General features: G+C 40.3%; 1 protein-coding gene across 3 annotated transcripts in view; it reads right to left on the reverse strand.

Annotated features, from left to right (window-relative positions):
• LOC122641111 (tRNA dimethylallyltransferase 9) overlaps window positions 1-24,854 on the reverse strand; it is a 52,347-nt gene extending 27,493 nt beyond the window's left edge. For 2 of the 3 annotated variants that reach the window (XR_006329810.1, XM_043834432.1), the window contains exons 1-6: window positions 24,495-24,854; window positions 24,302-24,355; window positions 23,624-23,666; window positions 22,837-22,957; window positions 14,343-14,541; window positions 10,167-10,392 (exon numbers count right to left, since the gene is read on the reverse strand). Coding sequence is in view for 2 of the 3 variants with exons in the window: in XM_043834432.1 (XP_043690367.1) it covers window positions 10,167-10,392; window positions 14,343-14,541; window positions 22,837-22,957; window positions 23,624-23,666; window positions 24,302-24,355; window positions 24,495-24,785 (934 nt within the window). In the remaining variant the exon portion in view is untranslated. The remainder of the gene's footprint in view (window positions 1-10,166; window positions 10,393-14,342; window positions 14,542-22,836; window positions 22,958-23,623; window positions 23,667-24,301; window positions 24,356-24,494) is intronic. The other variant, XM_043834433.1, reaches the window with a different exon arrangement.
• Window positions 24,855-27,911: the final 3,057 nt, after the last annotated feature.

Genomic DNA, 27,911 nt, shown 5'->3' on the forward strand with positions numbered 1-27,911 from the left:
CCCACCTACCACTTAAATACCTTACCTAATTGGACAAAACTCGACATATCTCGGCGAGATCTCGGATCTTGGGTCCAGAACTCGGGTTGACCCAAAGTTGAGGCTTCGAGTTGAAAAAAAAAAATGCACCAACTCGGCAAGATCTCGACTCGTCTCGGTTTTTCCAAGAGTCGAGTTGGTACCGAGACCCGAGTTTTAGTACCTTGATACAACATCCAAGTGCCCACCCTTAAAGGCATACATAAATTAGCTCACTACCCCAACTGCATAGGTGATGTCTGGGCAAGTCAGAGAGAGGTAGATCAGTTTCCTCACTAATCTTTGGTACTTTTCTACATTAATAAGGGATGGACCACTATCTTCACCAAGCTTGTGATTTTGATCAATTGGAGAGTTTGTTGGTTTACAACCCAACATCCTTGTTTCTTTCAACAGATCCAGCACAAACTTCCTTTGGCAAATATTTATTCCCTCCTTTGAACTTGACACTTCAATCCCCAAGAAGTACTTCAAGGGTCCTAGATCTTTAATCTCAAAAAGTTAGGCCAAGTATGATTACAGTCTGCTTATATCAGCCCTATCATTCCTGGTTACAACAATGTCATCAATATAGACAATAAGACTTGTGATACTACTATTACCTCGTCGAATAAATGGAGTGTGGTTGGCCCGACTCTAGGAATACCCATTCTTCAGGATGGCCTATCTAAATCTCTCAAACAAAGCCTTCGGAGACTGCTTGAGGCAATAAAGTACCTTTTTTAGGAGACACTTTCCCTTCAGCTGAAGGAACCTTGAGACCAGGTGGAGGTTGCAAGTACACTTCCTCTTCTAGATCACCATGGAGAAAAGCATTCTTCACATCCAACTGATACAATGACTAGTCTCTATTGTCCGCCACTGATAAGAGGACACTTATCAAGCTGTGTTTGGCCACAGGAGCAAAGGTCTCCTGATAATCAATCCCATACACCTGACTGTACCCTTTGGCCACCAACCGGGCCTTATATCTCTCCACAGCACCATTTGATCGGTACTTAATTGTGTAGACCTACCTGCATCCAACTGGAACTCTTCCCCTGGGAAGATCAACTAGTTTCCAAGTACTATTCTTCTCAAGGTCCATCATTTCCTCATACATGACTTCCTTCCACTTTGGGGTAGACATGGCCTCAATAACATTCTTGGGAACTGAAGAAGAGGAAAGAGCAATAGAAAAGGCAATACCTGTAGGAGAGATAGCAGAGTAGGAAACAAACTTGGCTATAGAGTTAGTACAAGCTCTCTTTTCTTTTCGAATGGCAATGGGAAGATCTAACTCAGAGGGAGGAGAAGGAATGTTACCTGACTGAGGAAGGTGGAAATCAGGATGCGGATCCAAAGAGGACTCTTGGCAGGTCTTCTTTCCTTTTTTATACATAATTAATTCCTTCTCATTGGCAGTACCAACCTTCTCATTTCTAGTACCAACATCTGAATGATTACCAATGTTAACAACATCCACTTCTTTGTGCTTCCCAATATCAAGTAGGAATGGAGAGATAGGCAAAGGTGGAAGAAAAAGGGATGACGTCAGCAGCCATTTCACTCCCATTAGTCTCCCCCTGAAGAGGATGCTGATGAGGAGTAAAGAAACGTATAGATTCAAAGAAGGTGACATCTTTGGAGAGGAGTCGCCTTCAGGAGGAAGGATGGTAGCACTTATACCCCTTGGTAGAGGAGGAATATCCAAGGAAAAGGCATTTGACTGCCTTGGGTCAAGCTTAGTCCGAGCTGATTTACTGATGAAAAAACATATTTGAATTAGGTTAATGCTTGGAGGATTAGTTCATCCCAAGCACATTGTATTTATAACTCTAATGAAATAGTAAAAATAATTACATAAGCAATGTGGGATTAAACCACATAAGAAACTAACAAATAATAAAGGAAAAAAGTCCAGAATACCCCCACGGTATTCTGGCCCAATATAACTAACACTCCCCCTCAAGTTGGAGCATATATATCATGCATGCCCAACTTGACTAAAATAGGATGAAACAGCTTGCTACTCAATCCCTTAGTGAACACATTAGCTAGCTAATCAGAAGACTTCACAAAGGGAACACAAACGAGGCCAGCTTCAAGCTTCTCCTTGATGAAATGTCGGTCAACCTCCACATGTTTCGTGCGATCATGCTGGACAAGGTTATGAACAATACGAATGGCCGCTTTATTGTCACAATAAAGCATCATTGGAAGATGGACAGCAACACCAATATCTTGCAATAACCCTCTAAGCCACAGAAGTTCACAAATTCCTTGTGCCATTGCGCGGAATTCGGCTTCAGCACTAGACCTTGCCACAACATTCTGCTTTTTGCTCCGCCATGTGACAAGGTTTCCACCCACAAAGGAACAGTAGCCAGAGATAGATTTCCTGTCAGGAGAACCAGCCCAATCGGCATCAATATAGGCTTCAACCTTCAAGTGACCATTGGCGGATAGAAGAATTCCCTTTCCTGGAGCGAGACTTAAGTACCTCAAAATACGACGGACCACATCCATATAAGAGGAATATGGATCGTGCATGAACCGACTCACCAAACTCACAAAGAATCGCAATGTCGGGCGTGTATGGGAAAGGTAGATTAGTTTGCCTACTAACCGCTGATAGGCACCCTTGTCAACCGGCTCACCCTCTTTCTCCCTAAGTTTTGTAGTAGCTTCCATAGGAGTATATGAAGGATGACAGCCAAGTAGCCCTGTCTCAGTCAATAGATCAAGGACATATTTTCTTTGAGAAAGAAAGATGCCCTTTGAAGATCGAGCAATTTCTATCCCTAGAAAATATTTTAGGGGACCAAGATCTTTGACCTCAAACTCACGGCCAAGAAGAATTTTCAAATCCCTAATTGCAGCATCATCATTACCAGTGATCACAATATCATCCATATAGACTACGAGAAGAGTAACCTTGTCACCAAGTCATCTGATAAACAAAGTGTGATCAGCATTGCTCTGCTTGTAACCTGCTGAAATCATAGCCTTATGAAATCTGCCAAACCAAGCCCTGGGTGACTGCTTCAAGCCATAAAGGGCACGCTTCAATTTACAAACCTTGCCCTTAGTCCTGTCATCAGAGAAACCAGGTGGAATGTCCATATATACCTCCTCCTCAAGCTCCCCATGGAGAAAGGCATTTTTGACATCTAACTGCTGAAGATCCCACCCAAGATTTGCAGCACAAGATAATAACACCCTGACGTGTTGAGTTTTGCCATCTGCGCAAAGGTCTCCTGATAGTCAACTCCATAAGTCCGAGTGAACCCCTTTACAACCAAACGTGCCTTGTGCACTGTCCACCGAACCATCACCTTCTCTGTTTAACTACGAAGACCCATCTATACCCACCGTTTTTTCCCTGGAGGAAGAGCCACAAGATCCCACGTATTATTTTTGTGTAGTGCTCTCATTTCTTCCAACATTTCTGTCTTCCACTTTCCATCTGTAGATGCTTCCTGCCAATTTCTAGGAACCGAAACAGAGGAAAGAGAAGATACAAATGCACGAAAAGAGGGACAAAGAGAGTTATACGAAACAAAATGAGATATGGGATGAAAAGTGCAAGTCCTAATACCTTTGCGAAGTGCAATAGGTAGGTCGGAAGGAGATGGATTACCAGGAGATGTAAGATCTGTGTCTGGAGCCGGCAATTGGATGGGTACTAGTGCTATAGTGGGATGCAACTGCCCTCTTGTGGACCTTCCCCTTGTATAGGTGATCATGTTGGAGTTGTCAATTCTCTTCTGAAATTCACCAATAGTTCTCTGGACCGGAGTCTGCTCCCCCTGAGTAGGAATATTAACAACACTATTTTCTATGGTCTCCCCTTGTAAAGGATTCCCATTAGGTGAGGGAGGAACAGCCAGAGGTTGTTGGGAGGTCTCCAAAGTAGGATGGGTAGCATCCAAGGGTGGATGGGAAGCATCCAAAAGGGCTGGACAACAACCGTGGGTGGTAAAGAGGGCTGAGCAGCCAGAGGCTCCTCAGGTAGAGGAATCTCGAAAGCCACATCTTCACCAGCACTCTCCCCCTGAAGAGGTGGCGAAGAATAATAAGAAAGGGACTCATGGAAAACAACATCCATGCTAACCATGGTACGGCGAGAAGGGGGATGGTAACATTTATAGCCTTTCTGGGTTGGAGAATAACCCAAGAAAATACAACGGAGTCCTCGAGGTTCAAGTTTGCTGGGAGATTTAGTATCTCGAGCATAACACACACAACCAAACACCTTGGGAGGCACAATAAAGGAGGAATTACCAATTAAAACATCAGCGGGGCTACGGGAGTGAAGTACCCGAGATGGCAGCCTATTGATGAGATAGGCTGTCGTGATAACCACATCCCCCCAATATTGAGACGGGACATTCCTCGCAAACATTAATGCTCTGGCCATTTCTAACAAGTGGCGGTTTTTCCTTTCTACCACACCATTATGGGCAGGGGTATCAACACAACTAGTCTGATGAATGATGCCATGGTCGGCCAAATATTTTTTAAATTGTGATTCTTTATACTCTGTTCCATTATCACTTCTCAATATTTTGAGAGTAGCTTGGAACTGAGTTTAGACCATTTTATGTGCAAGAGATAGACCCATATGTTCCTAGAATGACAATCAATGAAAGATACAAACCACCGATGGCCAGAAATAGAGGGTTTACGATTAGGGCCCCAAACATCAGAATGCACTAACTCAAAACAAGAATAACTTCTTTTATTTGAAATAGGATAATTTTAACGTGTCTGTTTGGCCAGAACACACGCCACACAAAAAAAGTCATCCTTAGTATGTAGGGTGACCAAACTAGGAAATAAATATGCTAAAATTCCTAAAGGGGGGTGACCTAACCTAGAGTGCCACTGGTAGAGTTCAGAAGAGACCATGGAGTTCGGGTGTAGTGGAGAAGGAAATGGTGGTGGAGAGAAGCGACTATCATCAAGCAGGTACAGCCCACCGTGCACTTTACCCAATCCAATCCTCTTCCCAGAGGCCAGATCCTGAAACACACAATGAGAAGGAAAGAAAGTAACTTTGTAGTTAAGATCACGAGTAATACTACTAATGGAAAGAAGGTTAGTAGTAAAATTAGGAATGTGCAAAACAGAAGTTAATGGAAGGGAGGAGGTGTAGTTGATGATACCCTTTCCAGAGATAGATGAAAGAGAACCATCAGCTACCTTGACCTTGTCCTTCCCAGAAGTAGGAGAGTATCGATGAAACAAACTAGAGGAACCGGTCATATGATCTGTAACCCCAGAATCTATAATCCAAGGATGGGAGGCAACAGAAGCACAATGACCGCCAAAAGGAATACCTGACCGGGCAAAGTGTGAACCTGAATGAGCGGAAAAATTCAGCAGAATCGATGTAGTAGAGGCAAGAAGAATGAAGACCTCAAAGATTCGCTCGAAATGCCTGTAGCTCATCCTGGGATAGACCAGGGTCAGTAGTAGGGTCTGTAGTAATAGTCTCAGTCTGATGGGCCTTGGGCTTTGTCTTGGTCTTGGTCTTGGTCTTGGCAGCCCGTTTTGCTTCAAAGTCAGCTGGTTTCCCATGAAGTTTTCAGCACCTCTCCTTGGTGTGATATGGTTTGTGACAATGCTCACAAATAACAGTCCCTGTAGTAGAATCACCAAGAGAAGCAGTGCCAATAGGTGTAGGAGTGATGGGGGCAGCAGCCTTGAGAGCAGATCTGTCAGTAATAGAAGGATGTAACATGGCAGCCCTATGGTTCTCCTCAGAAGAAACCAATGCATAAGATTGTTCAAGTGTGGGAAAAGGTATATGGCCCAACACTTGAACACGAATGGGACCATACTCCATATTCAAACCAGCTAGAAAATCATAGACTCTGATCTTGTCCACATGTTTCTTATAAGAGGCAATATCAGCAACTGTAGAGGGGTGAAAATCAGAGTAATGATCCAACTGTTGCCATAGGCTGCTGAGAGAAGCATAGTAGTCTGAAACAGAAAGGTCTCCCTGAGTAGTGTGAAGGACCTTCTTTCGAATTTCTTAAACTTGGGCATCATTGCCAAGCTGTCCGTAGATCTCCTTGCAAGCAGCCCAAATCTGGTCGGCAGTATCCAGAAGAAGAAAATTATGCTGTAAAGCTGAAGTCATAGAGCCTATGAGGTAGGACATGAGAACACCATTATTGGCCAACGACTTAGTCTGATTAGGGCCTTTATCACTAGGCTTAACAATAGTGCCATCAATATGGTCAGTGAGGCCATGGCCAGCAATGGCAAAGGAGGCTGATCTGGACCACAGAAGGTAATTTGAGCCATCCAGTTTGATGGGGTTAGGTGGAAAGCTGTGATAATTTGTCTTGTGATTGCCATCATGAGCAATAGCGATGAGAGTTGGTAGAGTCACCCATACCGGCAGCAGAGAAGGCCAAACAACTTCAAGTAAAGTCCCAAACAAATAGAACCAGCAGCCAAAAAGAACCTTGATCGATTATGGTTTTTAGGGTTTTGAACAAAACCCTAAAGTGATGGAATCGATGGATGAGCCTAGGCTGCAATAAATAATATCAAAGTGGCTGAAAGACTGAGGTAGAGAAGTCCTTAATAAGAGAAACACATCAGCAGAAAAATCAGATCCAAAAAAACAGGTGCAGCAGCCCAATATCGATAGAGTTAGGGTTAAAAAAACCCTGTAATGATGAGATCGATCTCAAGGTCTTCACACACCAAAAAACAGATCTGTAGAAGCTGATATAGCTGTCGAAGGAGCCCTTATAAGTGAAGAAAACACCTACAAAAAATCAGCAACAATGGGCAGCAATAACCCTAAGATCGATAGATGTCAGGGTTTTGAAAAAACCCTGATAATGGAGGAATCGATCTCAAGGAAGTCTTCAATCTTGAGGAATAATTTCTGAACCAATAAAACAACAATTCTGCAGCAGCTTCTGGTCTTCAAAGAGAGGTGAGGAGCCCTTGTATCTGATGTAGAAGCAATCTCCAAGAAGGAACTGAAGAACCAATATCGCAGCAGTGTTGATTGGAGTCTATCGAACAGAATTATAAGTCATAAATGAGGTAATGGGGGCAGCAACTAGATCGCATGATTACCTCATCAGTGCTGCCCTATATGGGAATGAAGAACAAGGGAGAAGAAGGAGAGAACTAGAAGAGAAGAAGATCGAGAGAGAGAAGAACAAAAATCGAGAAAAATTGGTGTCCCTAGTTCGAAATCTGCTTTGATACCATGAAGAAACAGATTTGAATTAGGTTAATGCTTGGAGGATTAGTTCATCCCAAGCACATTATATTTATAACTATAATGAAATAGTAAAAATAATTACATAAGCAATGTGGGATTAAACCACATAAGAAACTAACAAATAATAAAGGAAAAAAGTCCAGAATACCCCCACGGTATTCTGGCCCAATATAACTAACAACTAACATGGACATAGCAGACATATCCTAGGCCTCTCCCCCCACCTCGCCAGTCTCTATTGGAGCTAGATGCAAGTGTGGATCTCTCTAGGGATGGTGCAGTATGCATGGCTACTCTCCTGGTCTTCTCACTCTGTAAGTAGCTACATACCTCATCTAAAGATGGAAAGGGTAACCGCCACAAAATTTGCAGCCGAATTGGCTCATATTCTGGGTTTAGCCCACCAAATAAAATAAGAACACATTCCTTCTCAAGTGTTTTATAGACCTTTGCCTCATCCTCGGGGTTAGAAAGCTGAAGGCCCAACCCCTATAATGATCATACTCCTCTCAGAGACCAATAACAGTGTTGTAGTATTTAGAATACTTCAGTCACCTTGCTTCATTGTGATGACTTTTTCAAGGAGTTGATAGACTTTTGCCGAGTCACCCACTCGATCAAATGTCTTGGAGACATTGTTCCAAATCTCTTTGGCAGTCTCTTTCCTCATAAACCCTTTACCAATCTCAGGTTTCATAGAGAAGATCAACCAAGTCATAACGGTTAAGTTCTCAGTCTCCCATTTCAGCACGTAGGATAAGTTTACTCAAGAGCCTTAATGGAACTAGTAATATACCCCAGTTTCCCCTGACTTTGTAGAGACAACTTCACAGAGTGAGCCCAGTCCAAATAGTTGGTATTGTCCAACTTCACAATGGATATTTGGGTATCGGGGTTCTCAAAGATACTCATACTGGATAGCAACCAATAAGTCCCACATAATGTAACTCTCCAACCAACAGCAACTATTCAGTACACCACAAAGCATTTCAGATGAAACAGAGATGAAAAGCTGAAATTGGTGGTACCTACCAAGCTAGGAGAGAATGAGTTGTGCTTCCATAGCACATCACTTCAGCAACCAAGAGCCCAGCCACACTTCAAATGGTGGCTTGATGAGAGAGAAAAGTAAACATGAAGGGAGGACTGGCGGTAACCTTGTGTTGAGCTCCTTGGTCTTTGATCAACTTTCAAAACCCCCAAACTTCCTCCATTAGTTCTTGTAGTTGACAATAGAACTCCATTAGATCTTCTAATTGTATTAACTTACATGGTATAGCCTCTATTGGAACCCTATACCTTTTTAGGGTTCCAAAGAGAGGTATAGAGGAAATGTAAGCTTGGTTGACTCCACAGTTGTCATAGCGTCTAGGCGACCCAAGGCATTAAAGAGGATCCAAAATCAAGGCGACACCAATCAAGAGGCCAAGGCGTCCAAGGCGCCCGCCTAGGCGACACCTTGAGAACTATGGTTGACTCTCAAACCAAGCTCTGATACCAAGTTGGAAATCAAGCAAGGATTGGTTCAAGACAAGAAACAAAGAGGTAAGAGCTGAGAAGAGATGAAGAGGAGATGTGCAAAACCATGGGAGAAAGAATCGACTTCTCTCCCCTATATTCTTTACCAACCAACTCCATAAGAATTACATACACCTCCCTAGGGAGGTAAAAAGGTAAAAAAGAGAAAATTACAACTTAAGATAACAATACAATAAACCAGTGCAATGACTAAAGTACCCCTATTACATAAACTCTAACAAAAACATCATCCAAAAACTCCTATTGTAGAAGAATAAATTCATGTAACAGGTAATAGTTGTATGCTCAAGCATGGTTTAAAGTATCGACCGATATGATACGATACAGACCGATACGTATCGGTATCGGTCGATACCGATACGCTACATACTGATACGTCTTTTTTTTTTTTTTTAAATGGACTGTCTCGAATTGTATCGAAATGTATTGGCCAATACGGGCCGATACATATCGATACCATCGATACGTCCACTAAAGGGTTTCGTGGGTGGTTCAATACATATCGGTCAATACGGCTCGATACATACCGATACCATCGATACATTCCATAAAAAAGTCATTTTCACTCACAGACTCGATACAAGTCCTAATCTAACGAAAAAAGGAAGGAATACTCTCAACCAAGAGTCTAAAATCTTGCATTTAATCTTGGTTTTTCACACTTTTAGACTAAAAAACGAATCAATGAATGCTACAACATCATGCTTTGCATCATCCAATACTCTTCATGGCTATAGATGATTACAACATGTAAGAAACCTCATCTTTTATAACAATTTCAATTTAATGGACTTGTTTGGTTATACATTATTCACCATTTTAGTGTTTACGCATAACACTTGTTATATATTACTTATTATATTTTTTTTATTCCAAAAGTGTATTTCCATATGTATCTTGACCATTTCTATGTGTATCTATATTGTTCGATATGTATCTCTGATATGACACGATACAATACGATATGTCTCTTAAAATCACCCGACCGATATGATACCCAATAACGATACTTTAAACCTTGTGCTCAAGCACCCAAGAAAATTGTACAGGAAAAGAAGGCAAACACAGAACCATATCCCAAATTCCATGGAGGATATAGACAATACCTTAATGCTACAAGAAGGAATCTGAACAATATGTAATTTTAATCCATGAAAGTAACAAGTTCAATAAAATATATAGATTTAACAACAGCATTTGCCTGACAGGTGTGATGTGTTATTGAAAGCAATTGACTTACCCAAGACGAATTAAGCAATAATTGAAACTTCTAAAGCATTAAACATACAATTTGTAACAATAAATGTTATCAATGATTATAGCTCTATGGAATGGAAATGGATACCTGTAAGCATGTCCTCACAGCGCCAATCAATCATTCTATAAAGATCCAATCTCTGAGTTGAAAGGAAAAAGCAAATGAAGTCATAATCCAAATCCTTTGAAAGATTTTCTTCAACCCCATCAGCAGAAAAGGTGCCAACACCGGATGGTTCTGATATTCTTGAATCAAACCGCTCCTTGAAAGAATCATATGGCACTTGGAAAGTAGATGGAGGCGATCCACTAGACTGATAAACCAAAAGGAAAAACAAACAAATGTTAGAAGTTTACGGAGGTATCCCACCATATTCAAGAAGTAACTAATTAGCACAATGTCACACCCCGCTACCTACACCTAGGGACGCGTGACTGGAATACCCCCGTATTCCACACTAACCCCAAGGACCTACACTTTGTAGTACCATGATCACTGATCCCACAAATCAAATCATAATTCAGAGTTGCAACAGAAGATATTTAATACATAAATGATAATAGTATGTAATAAAGATCGACGCTAAGATGATAATATAAGTATAAGTATTGGCTTAACTCAATAACCACAATGTTTCCAATACCATAAAATATATTTACATATAAGTACCAAAAGTTAAACCTCGCCAATAATTACATGGTTCTCAATTAACATCTAGAAATAAACATAAAGTAAATCAAGTCCATTGGACCCATAGCCCGCACTACTGTGCCCCGTAGGCACTTGCCTCGCAAACACAACCCGCTCCATGATCCTCCTCGCCAGGAACTCCCCAGGCGTCGTATACCTCACCGCCTTGGTATTCCTGGGAACACCTCGATTGGTTCAACTGCACTTGCATCCACATCTAAAAAGAGCGGTCCCTCGAGGGATGAGCTTTCAACTAAGCCCAGGGAGCGATTAAACCATACAAGCAAACGCAGACAATCATGTATGCACAATCCACCAAGAAGCAAGGAATGTATAATGAATTCATTTTATTATTATCCACCTAACAAACAAAATGCCTAAGTCTTTAGGATAAAGTGCTACTGCAACGTCCCTTAGGTGGCATCCCCGGCCTCCAGAGTCCACACAGATAATTATCCGGCAATGACACTCGAGTTGCGGTTGGAAAACTGCGAGACCGGACCCTCTCACCGGGTTGTCCGCAAGCCCCCGATATAACCCTAGCTCTCACCCAAATACTGGTGGTCTATTGAGAATAGCACCCCAGTCCGTCGAAAGCTACCATCGGTTACCCAACACCTTTCCCCCTGTTGGTAAGGGGTGTAGCACAAGGGAGTATGATCCTAACCATATACATCTAAATGTATAAAGGTACATGCATACGTATAGGCCAGAGGTCGAGTCTATAGTGCCGAAATACCGGTCGGCCCACCTATCCTCTCCACCCCTCTAACATACATCTACACATACAAGTAGATTGGGTGTGATACCGAAAACACGGTCGGCCGGTTACATCCCAATCCAAATCCACGGCACCAACATATATCACCAATCACATTCTCACATATCATTCACAATACACCATTCTCACTTACCATTCACATTTCCATCTCATGGCGATCCCAAGTCTGGCATCACTCACGACACTTGGCTCCCATCAATAACATTCATCACATATTCGCATATTCATTTCACCAATTCACAATAACCAACATCACCATAATCCATATCACATGATTCGCAATATTTTATAATCAATAACATGTCCTAATTCTCTAGCATTCAACCTGATACATGTATTCCACCTTCACCCAACGACCTCATTCATCGTTTTATCCAAACTCATAACCACATGTTCCCGCATATTCATAAGCATATAATAATTAACATTTCACATGCATGAATGGCATCCTACGCAATCCACACAAAAACATTCCATAAAATAAGATCAAGTGTCTAACCCACTCACAATCGTCGTAAAGGTATCCTTGGGTTCCGTGTGCGCGTACGTCCTTGCAAGCACTGTAGGTTATCCTAACAAATCATTCCATAGGTGTACAATAGGTGAGATAGGGTTTGGGATCAAATCTCAAAGCCAAAATCTAATTAAAGTTCTGTTTCTGTTCACAGTGGATGATGGGTCAACGGATGATACCTATCGTCCGCTGGCTTGCAGTAGCTGTTTTACAGCTTGGTTTTAGCCCAACCTTAGCTCAAGGCCATGGTACTACAGGGGGACCATTTGGGGAGTGAAAAATAGCCTCATAGAGTGTTAATAGACACAAGCATTCAATTCAAATAGATTCCATAATAGGTATTGGGTTCCAAACCACAAGAATCTCCAAGTTGGAGTTCAATAATGGGGTTTTTTGGTGGTTTGGCCATGGGGTTGGGAATCCATCAATTGGGGCCACCAATTAACATCAATAATACTAAATAGAAGGTTAAATACATTAGAACAAGAAGCCCTATGATTTCGCCAAAGATTGGGTAGGTTCCATCATCAAGAAACCCAAAACTGGAGGTTCTTCAAGAGGGTTTAATGGTATTTAGGTCATGGAACTAATAATCCATTAATTGGGACCATTAATGAGTGTCATTAGCACCCAATAGAAGGTCTAAATACAGTAGGGCAAGAAGCCCTAAGGTTTGGCTAAGGTCTAGGTAAGGTTTCAATCAAATCCAAATGAAAATCACCTAGAATATGAATGAATTAGCTTACTTACAATAGGGTTAGCTTAGGATAGCAAAGGGGACAAGCTTCAAGGCTGTAATAGGGCTGCAACTCTTCTTCCCCACGAGCTCCTAGCTCCAAGCTTGGATCTCCAGCTGGTTGGGTGGTGGTTTGCACCCAAGAGGGGCTCCAATGGAGGTTGGGGCTCCTCCTTCTCTTCCTTCTTCTTCTCCTTCCTTAGTCTCCCACGTTTTCTCTCCTCTCTCTGGGGTGTATGTATATGAAAGGAGGGCATGCGAAAGTATAATTAGTGCACATAGAAGAAAAGACAATGGTCAAGAACCAACCACGCAAGATGGGCATACAACAAGGTACGAAGTCGAAGTCTAAAGCTTACCTAGTCAAAGTCTTCCTCCGGGACTCCGAAGGGCTGTCCAAGCTACGCTATAACATGCACACAAGTACAATAAGTACAAATTGGGGCACAGGTGTAACACACAAAGTAAAATTTAGGGGATGAAACTCAAGTTGGCTGGGCAAGGTGTCACAGTGTTTGAAAACCCAAGCGCCACTTGAAGTCACTTAACCTCATTCCAAGCTTGGCCTTGGCTAACCTCGGTCGAAACGAAATGGCATGCGATACATAGAAATGTCAATGTTTCGGTCGAAATTTCAGTCTGATATTTCGTTTCATCAATATTGCTGTCGAAACATTCCTATGCTTTTATATTAAAAGCATAGCATAGTTTCAAACGAATTCATTTGTTTCAGTAGGTTTTTTTATTTTTTTGGCCAATCACTGACGTACAAGGTTGGAACAAGTACTTGGGCAGTAGAGGAGCGCATTGAAAGCGACGATTTGCTGTGTTGTTGAATGCATTGAACCAGATATGCTGTTTGTTGAACACATTGAACAAGTACTTGCAGCCGAAATTTTATATATTTCGAATAAATTTTCGGTTTCAGTTGAAATATTTCGGTTTCACAAAACCAGGCTCGAAACCGAAATCTTGAACCTTGTGTGAAACCCATGCCAAAATATAAATAAATATTCACTACAAGAGATGCACAAACCCCAATTTGGGAGATGGTAGACAATATGCCTTACTATTGATACACGAGGGTTTCATACATGGTTATCTGGTTATAAATATATATAACAATAGCGTAATTGCATATAAATTGGGCTGGGACAAGTCCAAGGCTTCAACCCTAACCCAACCTGGCCCGACCTAGGGCTGGAATTTATCAACCCTTGACCAGCCCAAGCACAAAAAGATTGGGCGGTCTTCAGGCAGGCTTGGGTTTTTGGACCCAAGTTGCACCTGTATTATAAATGAGTAAATAATTACATTGCAACAACAATAATGCAACCCTCAAAATTCAAGCCTCAAGAAAAAATATGCACACTTGACAAAAGCATCTACTAGTAGTGTAATTAATATAATCTTCAAAAAAAAAAAAATGTTTAGTTAATATTGACCACATGAATCAATCAGCACATAACACAGTTAGACTGAAAATATTCTTCTAAAAATGTAAATTTCAAGAAACTAGTAGGAAAGACAACAAAGACTAACCATGATAATCTCAAGGCTGCGCCTTAGGCGATACCAATCATTGGCAGCCACATATTGAACCCTTGGATCACCTGCTTTAACCACCAATTGCACAGCAGCATCCCAATCCCCATTTTCCTGAAAATCCATTAGCTCCAAATGTGCTTTAGAAGCAATCTCTAGAGATGCTTTTGGAACATCCGGCTTTCCATATACATACCTTTCAGTTAACAAAAGATTTGTTATCTTTATGCACCAAAGGACTAGCGTCCTGATGACCATTAGATCAATAATCCAAATTATGCAATTACAGCTTATGAATGAATCAAAGTTAAAATCACACTGCAAAGTTCAAAATTTATCCACCCCCAGTAGTAAAAATCTAGGGCAACCAATAACAAAAATGGATATCCAAAATAACGTACACTATATTAAAATCAAAGCAAAACAGCACATTTAGGAAAAATACTAATCAGATCCAGTATTGATACAGATAAAACTGAAGATCAAAGATGCCAGGACTTCCCGTATCATGTTATTCTTGCTCAAACACAGGCTCTGAACAGTCTAAGATAAGAGAAAATTTGGAAAGTAACCCTGCAATAGCTTCTAGGTTCCCATGCTTTCCTTATGGTGAATTAATTTCACCGAAACTTTCCAAACTATTGATGAAAAATTAAAGTTTTTAGATGAATTCCAGAAAAATATATCTGATAATTCAATACAACAACAACCATAACCTTATCCCAAAGGCTACATGGATCCAAAGAGGTAATGACAATAATAGAAATAATAGAAGTAGAAGGGAGTAAAAAAAAGTAATAAAAGTAAAAAAGGAATAAAAGGAATTAAAAAAGATAAAAGTAAAATTACTAGGGAAAAAGTCTAAGCAGTAGTCAAAGCAGCATCCCAGGAACATCCCCTTACAAGCATAGTTGTCAAGGCGTCACCTTGGTCGCCTAGGCGGGCGCCTTGTTCGCCTAGTTGGTGTTGCCTTGAATTTTGACCCTCTCCACCGCCTTGGGTCGCCTAACCGCCGTGACAACTATGCTTACAAGGGGTCGGCTACACAGGTCCTCGTCCTCCAAACAACTCTATCCGCGGTCATACTAGGATCGAGCCCTACCACATGCATATTTTTGAAATTTCTTGAATTACTATCATTTTTCTGTTGAAACTAACAAATATATAAATTCTGTTTTGTTTCTACTTTGGCACAGCAGCAGATAAAGAAATGCTTCTAGGCAAAGTAAGCTTTTCCCCTTAAAGGAGTTGGAGGATGTGTCTGATGCAGAATTTAAGTCATTCCAGCTGAAGAAAGCAAAGAAAACAGCTTTTGAAGACTGACTGTGACATCAAAGACATCACAACCAGTTTTGCAATGTCAAAAGCCTCTGTGAGGCCACCATGACAGCCAATGGTATAGGCTCTGTTTTGGGTTTTATTTTCTATTTTCATTGTTTAAGTCAGACTGGGTTAGGTTATTTCATTTCAGCACTGTTTGGTTGCCTTTTTTTTATTATTATCTAAAGTTGAGAGGTGTGTCCGGAGTTCTATATAACCGACGTATTCCTTTAAAGCTTAAAGGAAAATTCTATAGGACTGTTGTACGACCGGCTATGATGTATGAGGCCGAATTTTGGGCAGTTAAGAAGTGTCATATTGGGAAGCTATGTGTGGCAGAGATGAGGATGTTAAGATGGATGTGTGGAAAAACTTGGAAGGATAAAATAAGGAATGAGCGTATTAGAGCTGACTTGGGAGTTGCCCCAATTAATGACAAGCTTCGAGAGAGTCATTTGAGATGGTATGGTCATGTTCAATGGAGGCTAGGGACACCCCAGTAAAAAGGAGTGATATGATCCCGATTGAAGTAGCTAAAAGAGCTAGGGGCAGGCCTAAAATGACCATAGGAGAAGTTGTGAGGAAGGACATCCCTAGTCTAGGTCTTGTACCCAATATGACCTCGGATAAAGCCTATTGGAGGGTAAAGATCCATGTAGCAAACCCCATTTAGCTGAGATTCTCCTGACTTGCTGGGCTGTGCCTCTTTCCTCCTACTTTCATCTTTCACTTTTCTTTTATTTTCCATCTTTCATTTGTCATTTTTCCATTTTTTATTTCTCATCTCTTTTCCCCACGTCTTCATTCCCCTTTTTTTTGTTTAGACCTCAGTTTTCCCTACTTTGTTTTGTTTGGATCCATGTAGCCGACCTCATTACGATGGGATAAGGTTGAGTTTATTGTTGTTGTATCTAAAGTTGTTTGGTGAGATTAGAACTCTTCCTTACCTGGTTAATTGGAAGAGTTAGAGTTAGTCTATTTCTATTTCTATCTTTTTTGGGTCAGGATTGACTTTAGTCTTTCCTTTTTGAGTCGGAGGCTGTCTTACTCAAACTCCATAAGTATATGAAAGGTGCTACAGCCTGAAGTTGATAAATGAAGAGGACGCTTTCTTGCTACTTGGACTATGGATTTCAGGCTATCTCTTGTGGATTCAATACGAATTACTCAGTGGATTCTGAGTGGTGCTGCAGTGGATTCAGTAGCATGATTCAGGTGGATTCCAGGTAAGATTTTGTTGGATTCCAAGCCTGCAATCAGGTGGATTCCTGATTGGTATCTTCTCTCCTTTCTTGTTTCTGTTCTTTTATCAAGTTTGAGGTCAGATTTCAAAACTTAGGCTATCTTTGGCTGGATTTCTATTTCAATTTCAAATTGATTTCTTAAAATAAGTCAACAAATAGATTTTTGGTCAAGAAATTGAAATTGTTTGGTTGCATCAATTAAAAATATTTCGAGAATAAGAAATCCCTTGGTAATTCAATTTTAAGAATAGACTCTCTATTTATGATAATAACACTAGTGTAATAATAATAATAATAATAATGACGATGCTCATAATAATAATAATAATGATACTGAAAATTAATAATAATAATAATAAGAAGAAGAATGATAATGAACAAATAAATAAAATATGAATAATAATAATAATAATACAAGGTGATGTTTCATCCATATGTAGCCAAAACGAGATTTATATAGAAAATCTTGTTGTAACCAAGATTGATTACAACAAGATTGTAACCTTACTTTTTTGCCCCTTGTCTTATTCTCAAAAGTTCTTTTAGTCCCAAGTAAAAAAGGGTTTCCAAAATAAGTTGAAAGTGACTTATAATTATATCATTTTCAAAAGCTGTCGTTGTCCATGTGAAATGACAAGATTACCCCTGCATCAAGTAACTTTTGGGAATCAGACAAGGGGCAAAAAAAAATAGAGTTACAACTTCTTAGTTCACCTACTTGGTGACAACAAGATGCAGCTTATATTATATATATAATATATTGAAATCAATTGGAATAGAAATTGTGAAATAACTCCCTGAAATTTCAAGATGTCTATTCAACTTGATTTCAATTTATCTGAATGAAATTAGGTGCAAAAATCATACTAAACACTAAACAACCTTAGAAATTGAAATAGCTCCCTGAAATTGAAATAGAAATACAACCAAAGAGAGCCTTATTATGCCCTGCGATTTCTATTCCCTCTAGAAAATTTCAGATTCAAGTTTCTGCTTTATTTCAAGTTCAGTTACAGCGCTAATCATTGCTTAAACCCTGCTGCTTCTTGATATCAATTTGCCTTATTATTACTAAAATCAGATTCTGCTTCAAAAGTTGAAGACATGGATTTTCATGATATTGAGTTCTTTAACATTGCCTTATTAGCAAAGCAATATAGGAGGGTTCTAAATAATGAAGAGGCTCTGTAGGTTAAAGTGCTGAAAGGTAAATACTTTCCTCACACCTCCTTCCTTGATGATTCACCTCGATTTCAATGCTCGTGGGCTGGGTGGAGCCTATTGAAAGGGTGAGAGTTTCTGATTAACGGGTTACAGTGGGGAATGGCTCCTCAGTGCATATATATATATGGATTCCTGGGTCCCTACTTTGGCAGGGGGAAGATCCAAAGTGCCCCTAAGAACAGCTAATATCACATGGTCTCTGACCTTATCAATCGGACTGCTAATAAGTGGAACTTCTCAGTGCATTGACTCTTTTCTTCTTCCGAAGCCCAAGCTATAGCAAAAATTCCTGTGTTGAAGCTAAGAACGATGGATGGATCTGGAGCTTCTCAAAAGATGGCAAGTTCTCTGTCAAATCTACCTATTATCATGGCTCCAGTCCAGTTCATCTGAGGCAAGTTATGGTGCACCCTCCTCCCCCGTTCCTCTGTGAAGCAAACTTTGGAAGTTGGAGCTTCTCCCAAAGCTAAAACTCTTTCTGTGGCGTTGCAGCACCAATCCTCTATCTCTAAATCAGCTTCTATTATTTAGGAAGCTGGCTTCTTCCCCGGTATGCCCACTCTGTTCTTCTGAAGAAGAATCAATTACCCACACCCTTTTCCTCTAACCCATGCTGTAGCCTGCTGGTCAGTTTCCCCCTTTCAGCTCAAGGTTAAGCAGTTTAAGAGATTCCAGTTCCAGGACTGGATGGGTTTATTTCACTCTCTCACTATTTCATCTCCTAATATCAAGGGCTGCCACACCCTTTGGCTTTCCCTTCTTTGGCAAATCTGGAAGTCTAGTGTTGGAACTAGAAGGTTCCATTTATTTATTAAGTGTTTTGGATATGAAAACCATTGTATGATGTGTGTTTTGGATATACTAATGTGTGTGCTAAATGTGCTAAGAGATAGATGATACTATGATACCCAAGCTACAGAAGAGGTACAGTTGAAGGAAGAACAACATGTTGATTGAAAAAAGAAGTATTGAAGACGGTCTTCCGTGGAGTGAGGACGGTCTTCCTTGTGCTTGAAGAATCAAGGAGCTGAATGCTACATCAAGTGGAAGATTCCTTCAAGTCAAGCATTAAGATTGGATTTAAATTGGAATATCTTTGTAATCCTAACGTAGATGATCAAACAAGATGTGAAAAGCCCAGATAATGACATCAAAAAGGACGTAAATGGAAAACCCAAAAAACTAGGTGGTTTGACTTAGAAGAGTGTCTAAGCTTCTAAGTCTGCTGTCCACCGTCTTCCGTGAATTGGGACAGATGACTGAGCTATATTAACATATCTAAAAAGTCTAAGTCTAGACTCAAGGACAACTGAGCTTTTATTGAGTAAGTGTCCGCAGACGACCACTGCGATCTTCCATGTGATCTTCTATGAATGTCCAACAGTTTAAGAGATTAAGTCATCTGACTCATTTCAGACTGACGATGTCGCGGTCTTCCATGACCATATTTCGTGCATGTCCGAGAGTGACCATCTCAAGTCCCTGCAGCCACAGTCTTCTGTGACTGTCGTGCGGTCAATAGTAATTAATGGTGTGTGGTCAAGAAGTTGGAAAGACATTGACTATGTATTAATGACCACTAGAGTGAAACTCTTAAACATCTTCATTAATGTTGAGGAGCTCCAACAACTAGTTTTTCTTGAAAATCATTAGTTGATTATAGGAGACCAAAATGGACTCAATGTTTTCAACCAATTTGATGTTTTAGTGGTTCATCAACGGCTAGTTTCTCTTGGGAATGAAAGTTGCGTTCAAATGTTCAAAGAGAAGCTTAGCTTAACTCTAATGGCGAGTCTAACCATTAGTTTGTTTGCCTATAAATGGATGGAGTCACTTGATGTCATGTATCAAATCAATCAAGACAATCTACAGCAAGCTACAAGTGCTCAAATCGTTCCATCATCCTGAGAAGAGCTATGTGCTACAGTGACAACATCATCTTGAGGAAAAAGCTGGTGTGACTGTGCTCAAGTGTAAGATCAACTTGAGGAAGGTCTAAACAAGAGCTGCAACATGTAAAGTGCAATAGAACAAGCATCTTGTATTGACCATAGTGAACTTAAAAGGTTACAGTGATCAAGCTTGAAATAAGAAGTCATATTGTACTGTAAAAGAGAAATCCATGGTTTGTGTGACTTGGGCAGAAAATCCTTTGAGCCTGTGTGGCTTGGGTTCTCTGTGGTTGAGTGTGTAAGGACTTGATTGTTGCCGGGGAAAAGAATCGGATAATGGAGAAATCTTTGGTCCGTGATCAAGGTAGTGAACGTAGGACAGGTTGGTCCGAACCCCTCTAAATTCTGTGTGCATTGGTGTGGATTGCCTCTAGTAATATCCTCCATGGCTCTACCTTTGCTTGTTGCTTTTTTGTTTGTGTGTTATTGTGTGATGGGCTTAGGATTAGTTTTGGGGTTTGTGTTTTATTACCTATATTTTGTTTTATTTGATCACAACCCAATTCAGTCCCTCTTGGGTTGCATTCGATCCTACATCCAGGAATCGGGTCATCTTCAATCATGAGGACCTGTCTTTATCTGGTATCATGGAAGCCTTCAAGAGAACTATGAGGCAAACCACATTGGTCTCCTTCATAATTCTGTTTTTCCTGAGGTACTTCCTCCCCCCTTTATTTTCCTTCTCTCCATCTATCCCACCTCACCATTCCATCATTGATACGATGGGTCCTGGTTTTCTCAAAGCTCACAAGGCGGCAAAGGGATGATAATCAAAATCAGTATGGAAAAGCTTATGACAGCCAAGTGTACACATTGCTTGGGGTTTTCACCATCCTCTATGGAGGCAGAGGCCATTTGAGATGCCCTCCTCCTTGCTCAAGCTTTGAATCTTCAACATTTGACCCTCTTCTCTGGTTGCCAGCCACTTGTCGCTGCTCTTAATAAGGACTGGGCTACTTCTGCTATTGTTGATGATATTAAACTTCTTGCTTCCTATTTATTTCTGTAGCTTTCCTTTCTGTTGGTCGTGATTTCACCAAGGAAACCCATTTTTTGGCTTCCGGTGCTTCAAGGTTGAAGCTTTCTCGTGTTTGGTGGGTAATGCCACCTGTGTTTTCTTGTAAATCCTGATGTTCTCCCCTCTTGACAGAGATTTTCCCCAAGTTTTCTCAACTAAATAAATTCACTTCTGTTGACCCAAAAAAGGATTCTGGTTTCAAATCAAATTTCCAATCGAATTCCGGTCTCCTACTCGCACTCAACTTCTTCATTTCTTGATTTCCTGAAACTGAGCTTTATAATTCTGATACTGAATTTTGGTTACTACATACTCATCACTTTAGATCAATTATTAAATTATGGTTATAAGCCCTAAACCTGTGATACAGTTAAAAGAACAAAAAGGCAGCAACAAACTAGGCCATCAAACTGGATGAAGAATGGACTTATATGGGACACAGGCTTAATATTTTTGGGTTTACTATTGTAATGAGCCAATTCTATAAGCCCAAACATCAGGAATTTAAGTCCAATACGTTATTATGTACTTAGTTACTATTCTGTTAAGGTTCTAGAATAACTTTTATTTTGAATAAGACTTAGGCTCTCTTTGGTTGGATTTGGATTTCGATTACTAAGGGTGAATTCAATTTATGAGAATGTTTGGTATGATTTGTGCACCCTATTTATGGGAAATAGGAAGGAATGGAAGTCGAAATTTCGAAATAGCTCTCTCTCTCTCCAACCCGTATCCCTTCTCTGCTCTGCGTAACCGCCACCCCTTCTCTTCTGCACAACCCCCACTCCACCCCATTCTCTACAACTCCTCAAGAACAGAGCTTGTCTTTGCGGAACCCCCTCTCCCCCCTCCCTCAACACTGGATAACATGAGGTTTTCTCTAGTCCCTTAGGTTATTAGAATACTGCATTACCCCGTCCATTGATTCTGCAGTATTGTTCAAAGCCTACTTGCAGAAGGATACTTCCATTAGTGAAAATCCAGCTAACAGCATTACATCATATTTCACAGACCTGTTATACCTGTAAATTTGAGCATTCAACCTAAATGTCAGGCAGATCAGAATTGATTTGATTGAGTTATTAATTTTCTCCTAATCTGATTTGTTCCTTTTTTCCCGCCATCCTGTGTCTAGGGTATCTCCGAATGGATCTCACTGGTTCAGGATTACTTCTGCATTAGTTCAGGTGCAGGGCCTAAGAAACTTTCCCATATTGCAGCTATGAGGTAAGATGTTCAAGTTCAGGTTACATGTTAAAATAGAAACTTTTCACATCTACTGTAAGAACAGTTGAAGTACACGAATGAGAACTGACACCTGGCTCGTAAAAAAAAGTGACGAAGTTTACACATAGTGTGGTAGACTTCAGCCTCTTGTGATAATGCAAAAAATCAAAAAGGTTCTGGAGAGGAATCCTCTTCAAGATGCCTTTGAGATAATTGACAGTACAATAACATACAATCAGGATGGCCCTCCACATTAATTCACAAGATATTAAAAGGGTTCATGTGCAAGAAAGTCATAATTTAGTGAAGGCTCAGTTTGAAATAGACATCCTACCCACATATCACTGATATACAGGAACACATGCATGTGTGCATGCTAAGTTGTATGTCATTGTGCAAGTATTTATTGAAGGAGGTTAAAGCATAAGTCTTGATGCTCCTGATACAGTAATCGACTTGACAAATGCATCTCATCTCCCTTCCACAAAAGAAATGTGAAAACATACCATCGTAAGTACAATCCAGTCCCACCAGCAACTATTGGAACATGCCCATTATCAAGAATATCTCTTGTAGCTCGCCTTGCATCCTCAAAGAACTGTCCAACAGAATAATCTACAATCGCAACTAATATTATCATTTGAATTTCTAGCAGGATAATTCAAAAAATATAAATGCAGAGTATAAGAGAAAATGCAATTCAAATAGGGGAAAGTACGGCTAGAAAAAGATAGAAGAAATGCAAAGTAAGGAACTTCCACGCTTTAGAATTGTATCTTTTGAAGCATGATTATTGAACCAAATGTTGTTCGTGATAAGACATAGTATTTTTTAACAACTAGTTGAACTTCAAAGAGAAATACCCAGAGCCCTACCATACTATTTACATACGAGCTGCACAGAATCCACAAAACAAAAAAGACAACAGAAAAAGCATATTCCATGCATCTGGAACAGGTATAACCCCCATATCCCTGTAAATGTTTACACTTTGAGGACCAATATAATGCTAGCTTTCTAAGTGATTGCGGTTGCAAAACAAAACCTAAAGCTGACTTTGATGCTGCATGAGTACCAAAAATTCCTCGGTAGAATCTTAGCATCTCGCTTTATGAATACTGAGGGATATGGTATATTAACAATTACAATGTAAAAAAAAACACCTAGCACAAGTTCATAACATCTGTCGATCAACAGAAAGGACTTCAACACCCACAAATGATGGATATATAGACAACATCAGACCTCTAACAGTATAGTCCAATGGCTAAAAACCTACATCATATGTTATACCTTCAGATGGGTGCAATATATCAACCAAATGGTGTGGCACTTCCTGCAAAGAAGGAAAAACAATAAAATAAAAAACAAATACCTTTGTCAAGTCATTGATATCAAATATGGGCTCTAGAAAGACACTTGAGAGCAGCAGATATGCTCAGCTAAAGTCATGATTTTCACACTTCAAAAGTTTTGGTGATTGGTATCATTATACATTAAAGGGGGGGGGGAACAAAGACAATTTTATCGTCAACAATTTCTTAATAGTCAAGAACAATGAAAAGAAGATGAGTATAGTCAAGAACAATGAAAAGAAGATGAGTAAGGGTGCATTCTGCCCAAACAGGTTTGCATTTTACATGCCTCTAAATATTAGAATTACTTAACAGCACAAGCCTATAAAGTTGCTTGAATGTAATAATCATAGAAATATACTTCAATTACTGAAAAGAAAGGGGTAGGATGGAGCTTCAATACTAATTTGAGGTGTTCTTCCATATTAGATGGCATTTAATTGCGATTTGTACATTTGTCAGAAGCATTACTCTCCCGCAAGAGTAAACTGACTATCTCAAATGACATTTTATGAGAAGTATAATCAATACTACCAGAATAAATGATTGAGGATTGTCAATAATTTAAATTGAACTACTAGTTGTATGAGTGAGTATGAGTATAAAACGCAAGCACCTTCCTATCGCTCAATGAAGGCTTTGCAGATCCAACATCGAGTCCTCGGTATACCTGTAACACAGTCAATACCGAAAACTCAAATAACCAAACCTATTTACTTTCAGTTTCTTCTATAGTAGTAACGCCAATTGACCCGTCTTAAAGAAACAACTATTACTTCCCATTTCTCACAAAGACGGGGAATGCAAACCTGGACAGAGTCGGCACTGATGATTTCCCCGTTGAGCCTCTTGGAAAGCTCCAATGCAAGCTTGCTTTTACCGGCGCCGGTGGGTCCAGAGATGACGATGACCTTCTCCTTCTTCTTCTTATTGTTCTTCGTCGTCTTTGCGTCTAAGGTGGAGGAGGTGGAAAAGGTGGTAGTAGCTACTGACGAGCAACGACGACGGGTAAAAGAGAAGGTTAGGTTTGGAAAGAGAGTGCGTTCTGCAGAGGAGGCCAACCTTAAGCTCCATGTCCGCAGCCCAACTCCACTACTCATTTGTGAAAATGCGAGAACGAGAACACTCAGTTTTTGGCGCTTTCAAATATTCAATCAGATTAGAGTAGGTTCCGAAGCATCGCGGGTGTGTAGGCTGGCATGACGTGCCGCTGCCAAGGTAGGGAGGGGAGATATGGCCAGACTCTGTATCGGTGGAGATACAGATTTGAGGAATCCATATCGGATTGGCCGAATCGGCCGCTTCATATTGGTATCGATGAAGACCGATACCGATTCCAAGCTGATCCCATATCAGTGGATCGGTACGGACAAGTGTAAAAATATAAAAATAAATAAATAAATCTCATTTTTTTAAAGAAAACAAAGGTAAACCTAACCGATCCGGATTGATATCAGCAGAGACCGATATCGATACTAATACTGATTACTGAAACCTTGGGCCAGAGTTAACAAAGTCGTATTACCATTTTAAACCAACAATAGGTTAGTAGCCACTAGAATTCCGGACCCTCTCTAGTGTGCATCGGATGGTTGGGTGGTGTTGCGTCAAGAACTGAGAGGGGGCGTGTCGTTCCTGCAAAGAAATAGTAATAGAGGACCGGGCTGAGCCGGTTTGGTCACTTTGATGCCTAAGTCAGACTCTCTAGCAACAGATGATAGTGATTGAAATCAAATGATCATAGAAGGAGGTTACCCAGTTATTTATAGATGATCGAGAGAGGTCTGCAGGCGGTGACGTGACTTAATAGGAAATGGAATCTCCCTAGCGTGAATTTGGGTGATTAGGAGTCCTCTTAGGGTTAGGGATAAGCTCCTCAGCCCATCACGCCTCGTCAGGTAGATTAGTGTGCTAATTTAGGGTCGTTAGGGCCATTCTGCATCGTTTTCGAGGCGTGACTTCATCGCCCTATACGAATTCGGCGTTGGGGCGAGGTCGGCCCCTCATAGGGTCGTTGTCTGCTCCGGGTCAGTCATCCCTCGTTTCGTCCTCATTGGTCGGCCCTCTCAGGATCGGGTCACTACCTGCCCCAGGTCGGTTGTGTCTCGTCTCATTCTCAGTGGTTGCCCCTCTCAGGATCGGGTCGCTACCTTGGGAACACCTCGTCCTAGTTAGCATAAGGTTCCACGTGTCAGTACCCTATTGGGTGCTGATCCTATGACGTATCAGGTGGGTTAGCATGTACCCCAAGGATAGCACCAGCAGTCGGATGCACTGGCACACTGGAGAGGATCTGAGTCCTCAAAATTCCCTCACCACCAAAGATGGTAGGGAGGAAACACAACACAACAGATGGAACCATGGATTTAGTAATCGGGATTGATATTTGGGTTGGTGGTATAGTCAAAAGAGTAGTGACATGTAATATAAAAGATTGATAATTAATAAATACTGTATTAAAAAGTAGGTGAGTTTTGGCGCAACGGTTAAGTTGTGCTATTGCAACCTGTTGCTTGCTGACCCGTGATTGTATTTGCAAATCTAAGTTGGTGTTGATGTTGCAATGATAGGATTATGGAAATTTGGATATAAGTTCAAAAAAAATCCATTACAAAATCCATTGATGTGATCAAACTAAATGTAATACAATAACAGAGCAACAAAGGGTAAAAAGAAATACTCACAAGTATGTTGTTCAGACAAAAAAAAATAAATAAATAACAAAAGTTAGTTAGAGCTTGAAAGGGATTCAGCTCTCCTCCGGCCGTGGCGGGAGCTGGAGGGTCCAGCCCAGAAAAAACACTCAAAAACAAGGGGGGTTTGTCATTTCATAGGGGCCCACTTGGATCCCACCTGTGAAATGACCAAAACCACCCTTGTTTTGCTAGGCTGGACCCTCAAGCTCCTGCCACTTCTGGAGAAGAGCCAAATTGGCTTGAAAGTTAGCTATACAACGGCTCAATGAAACCGTATCTCATGGATGAGGGAGAGAGAACCCAAAAACAAAAGCAGATGAAAATTTTAAACAAGCAAAACGGTTTGGGTTGAAAGAGAAAAAAAAAACCCACTTACAGATAAATAAGTGTGTCATTTGGTTCGGTCGATTTTTTTATTTGGTTCAAGAAATATCATGTTGAAATTGAAACTAATTCGAAACCAAAAGGAGCCTTTTTCCAAACCAAAATCAAACTGATACTTTTTGGTTTTTATTAAGTGTTTGGCCAAACTTTTTACATCTCCACTAACAAATAAAAATCCTTGTTTGTTAAGGCTATAATCCACCAAACTTTTTCAAACATTAGAATTTATCCAGTTCTTTATTCAGTTCTATTTGAACCGAAGATTCAATCTTAAACCCAAAAAACCAAACCGAACTGAAAAAATATTCTAGGTTTTCATACCAAACTAAAATGATTTGTTTGGGTTTGGTTTTAAATGGCCATTTTGATTTTCGATTTCGGTTCTAAGTTGACACCTTTACAGATAATGAAGTAATAAAAAAATCATCTAAGAAATAGAAATTCATTGTCGAATAACTCAAATTCACTTGGATCAGATAGAGAGCTCCCAATCCACCAATCTTCTTCTGCAAAGGGGCTTCTTTGCCTAAATGATTAAATAGTGTAGGAACTTTAACAATAATAATCCTACATACATGATCTTCTTCTCGGATTTAATCTGTCTATCATTCTGTTCCCCCTTAGCTAGTTGTCGGCAAGAAGTAAGTCTGATTCTCGGGGCAAGGTTCAGTACTTCTTTGCTTCTTCTCTTTTTATCTTCAAGCAAATTCTTATTTTCTTAGAACCTACCTACTACTCGTACTCGAAGTAGGCAAAATCAAGCCAATACTTAAATGAATCATTTTAATAAAGGAGGGGAACGACAACATATCATTCATTACCGACATTAATCCTATAGCAGAACTTGATTCAACTATCTTCACGCATGTTTGCAAGACGACAAGTACCAAAGAACAATGAGAAGAATAAGTAATGGAGGACTAGAATTTCGCCCCTTAATATTTTTCTCAATCCACTTCTCAAATGGGTGAGAATAATATGTGTGTACAAAGAGACTCTCCCTTTAATGATATAATGTTAACCTCCCATTGGGCCAATCAATCAATGAGATCTCTCTCATATTACAATCCAATCAATAGGATCTTTCCCAAATTAAATCCAATCAATAGAATTTCTCCAAAATACAACCTTACTGAAATAGAATGG

Source organism: Telopea speciosissima, chromosome 9 (assembly GCF_018873765.1).
Source record: "Telopea speciosissima isolate NSW1024214 ecotype Mountain lineage chromosome 9, Tspe_v1, whole genome shotgun sequence".
NCBI lineage: Eukaryota > Viridiplantae > Streptophyta > Magnoliopsida > Proteales > Proteaceae > Telopea > Telopea speciosissima.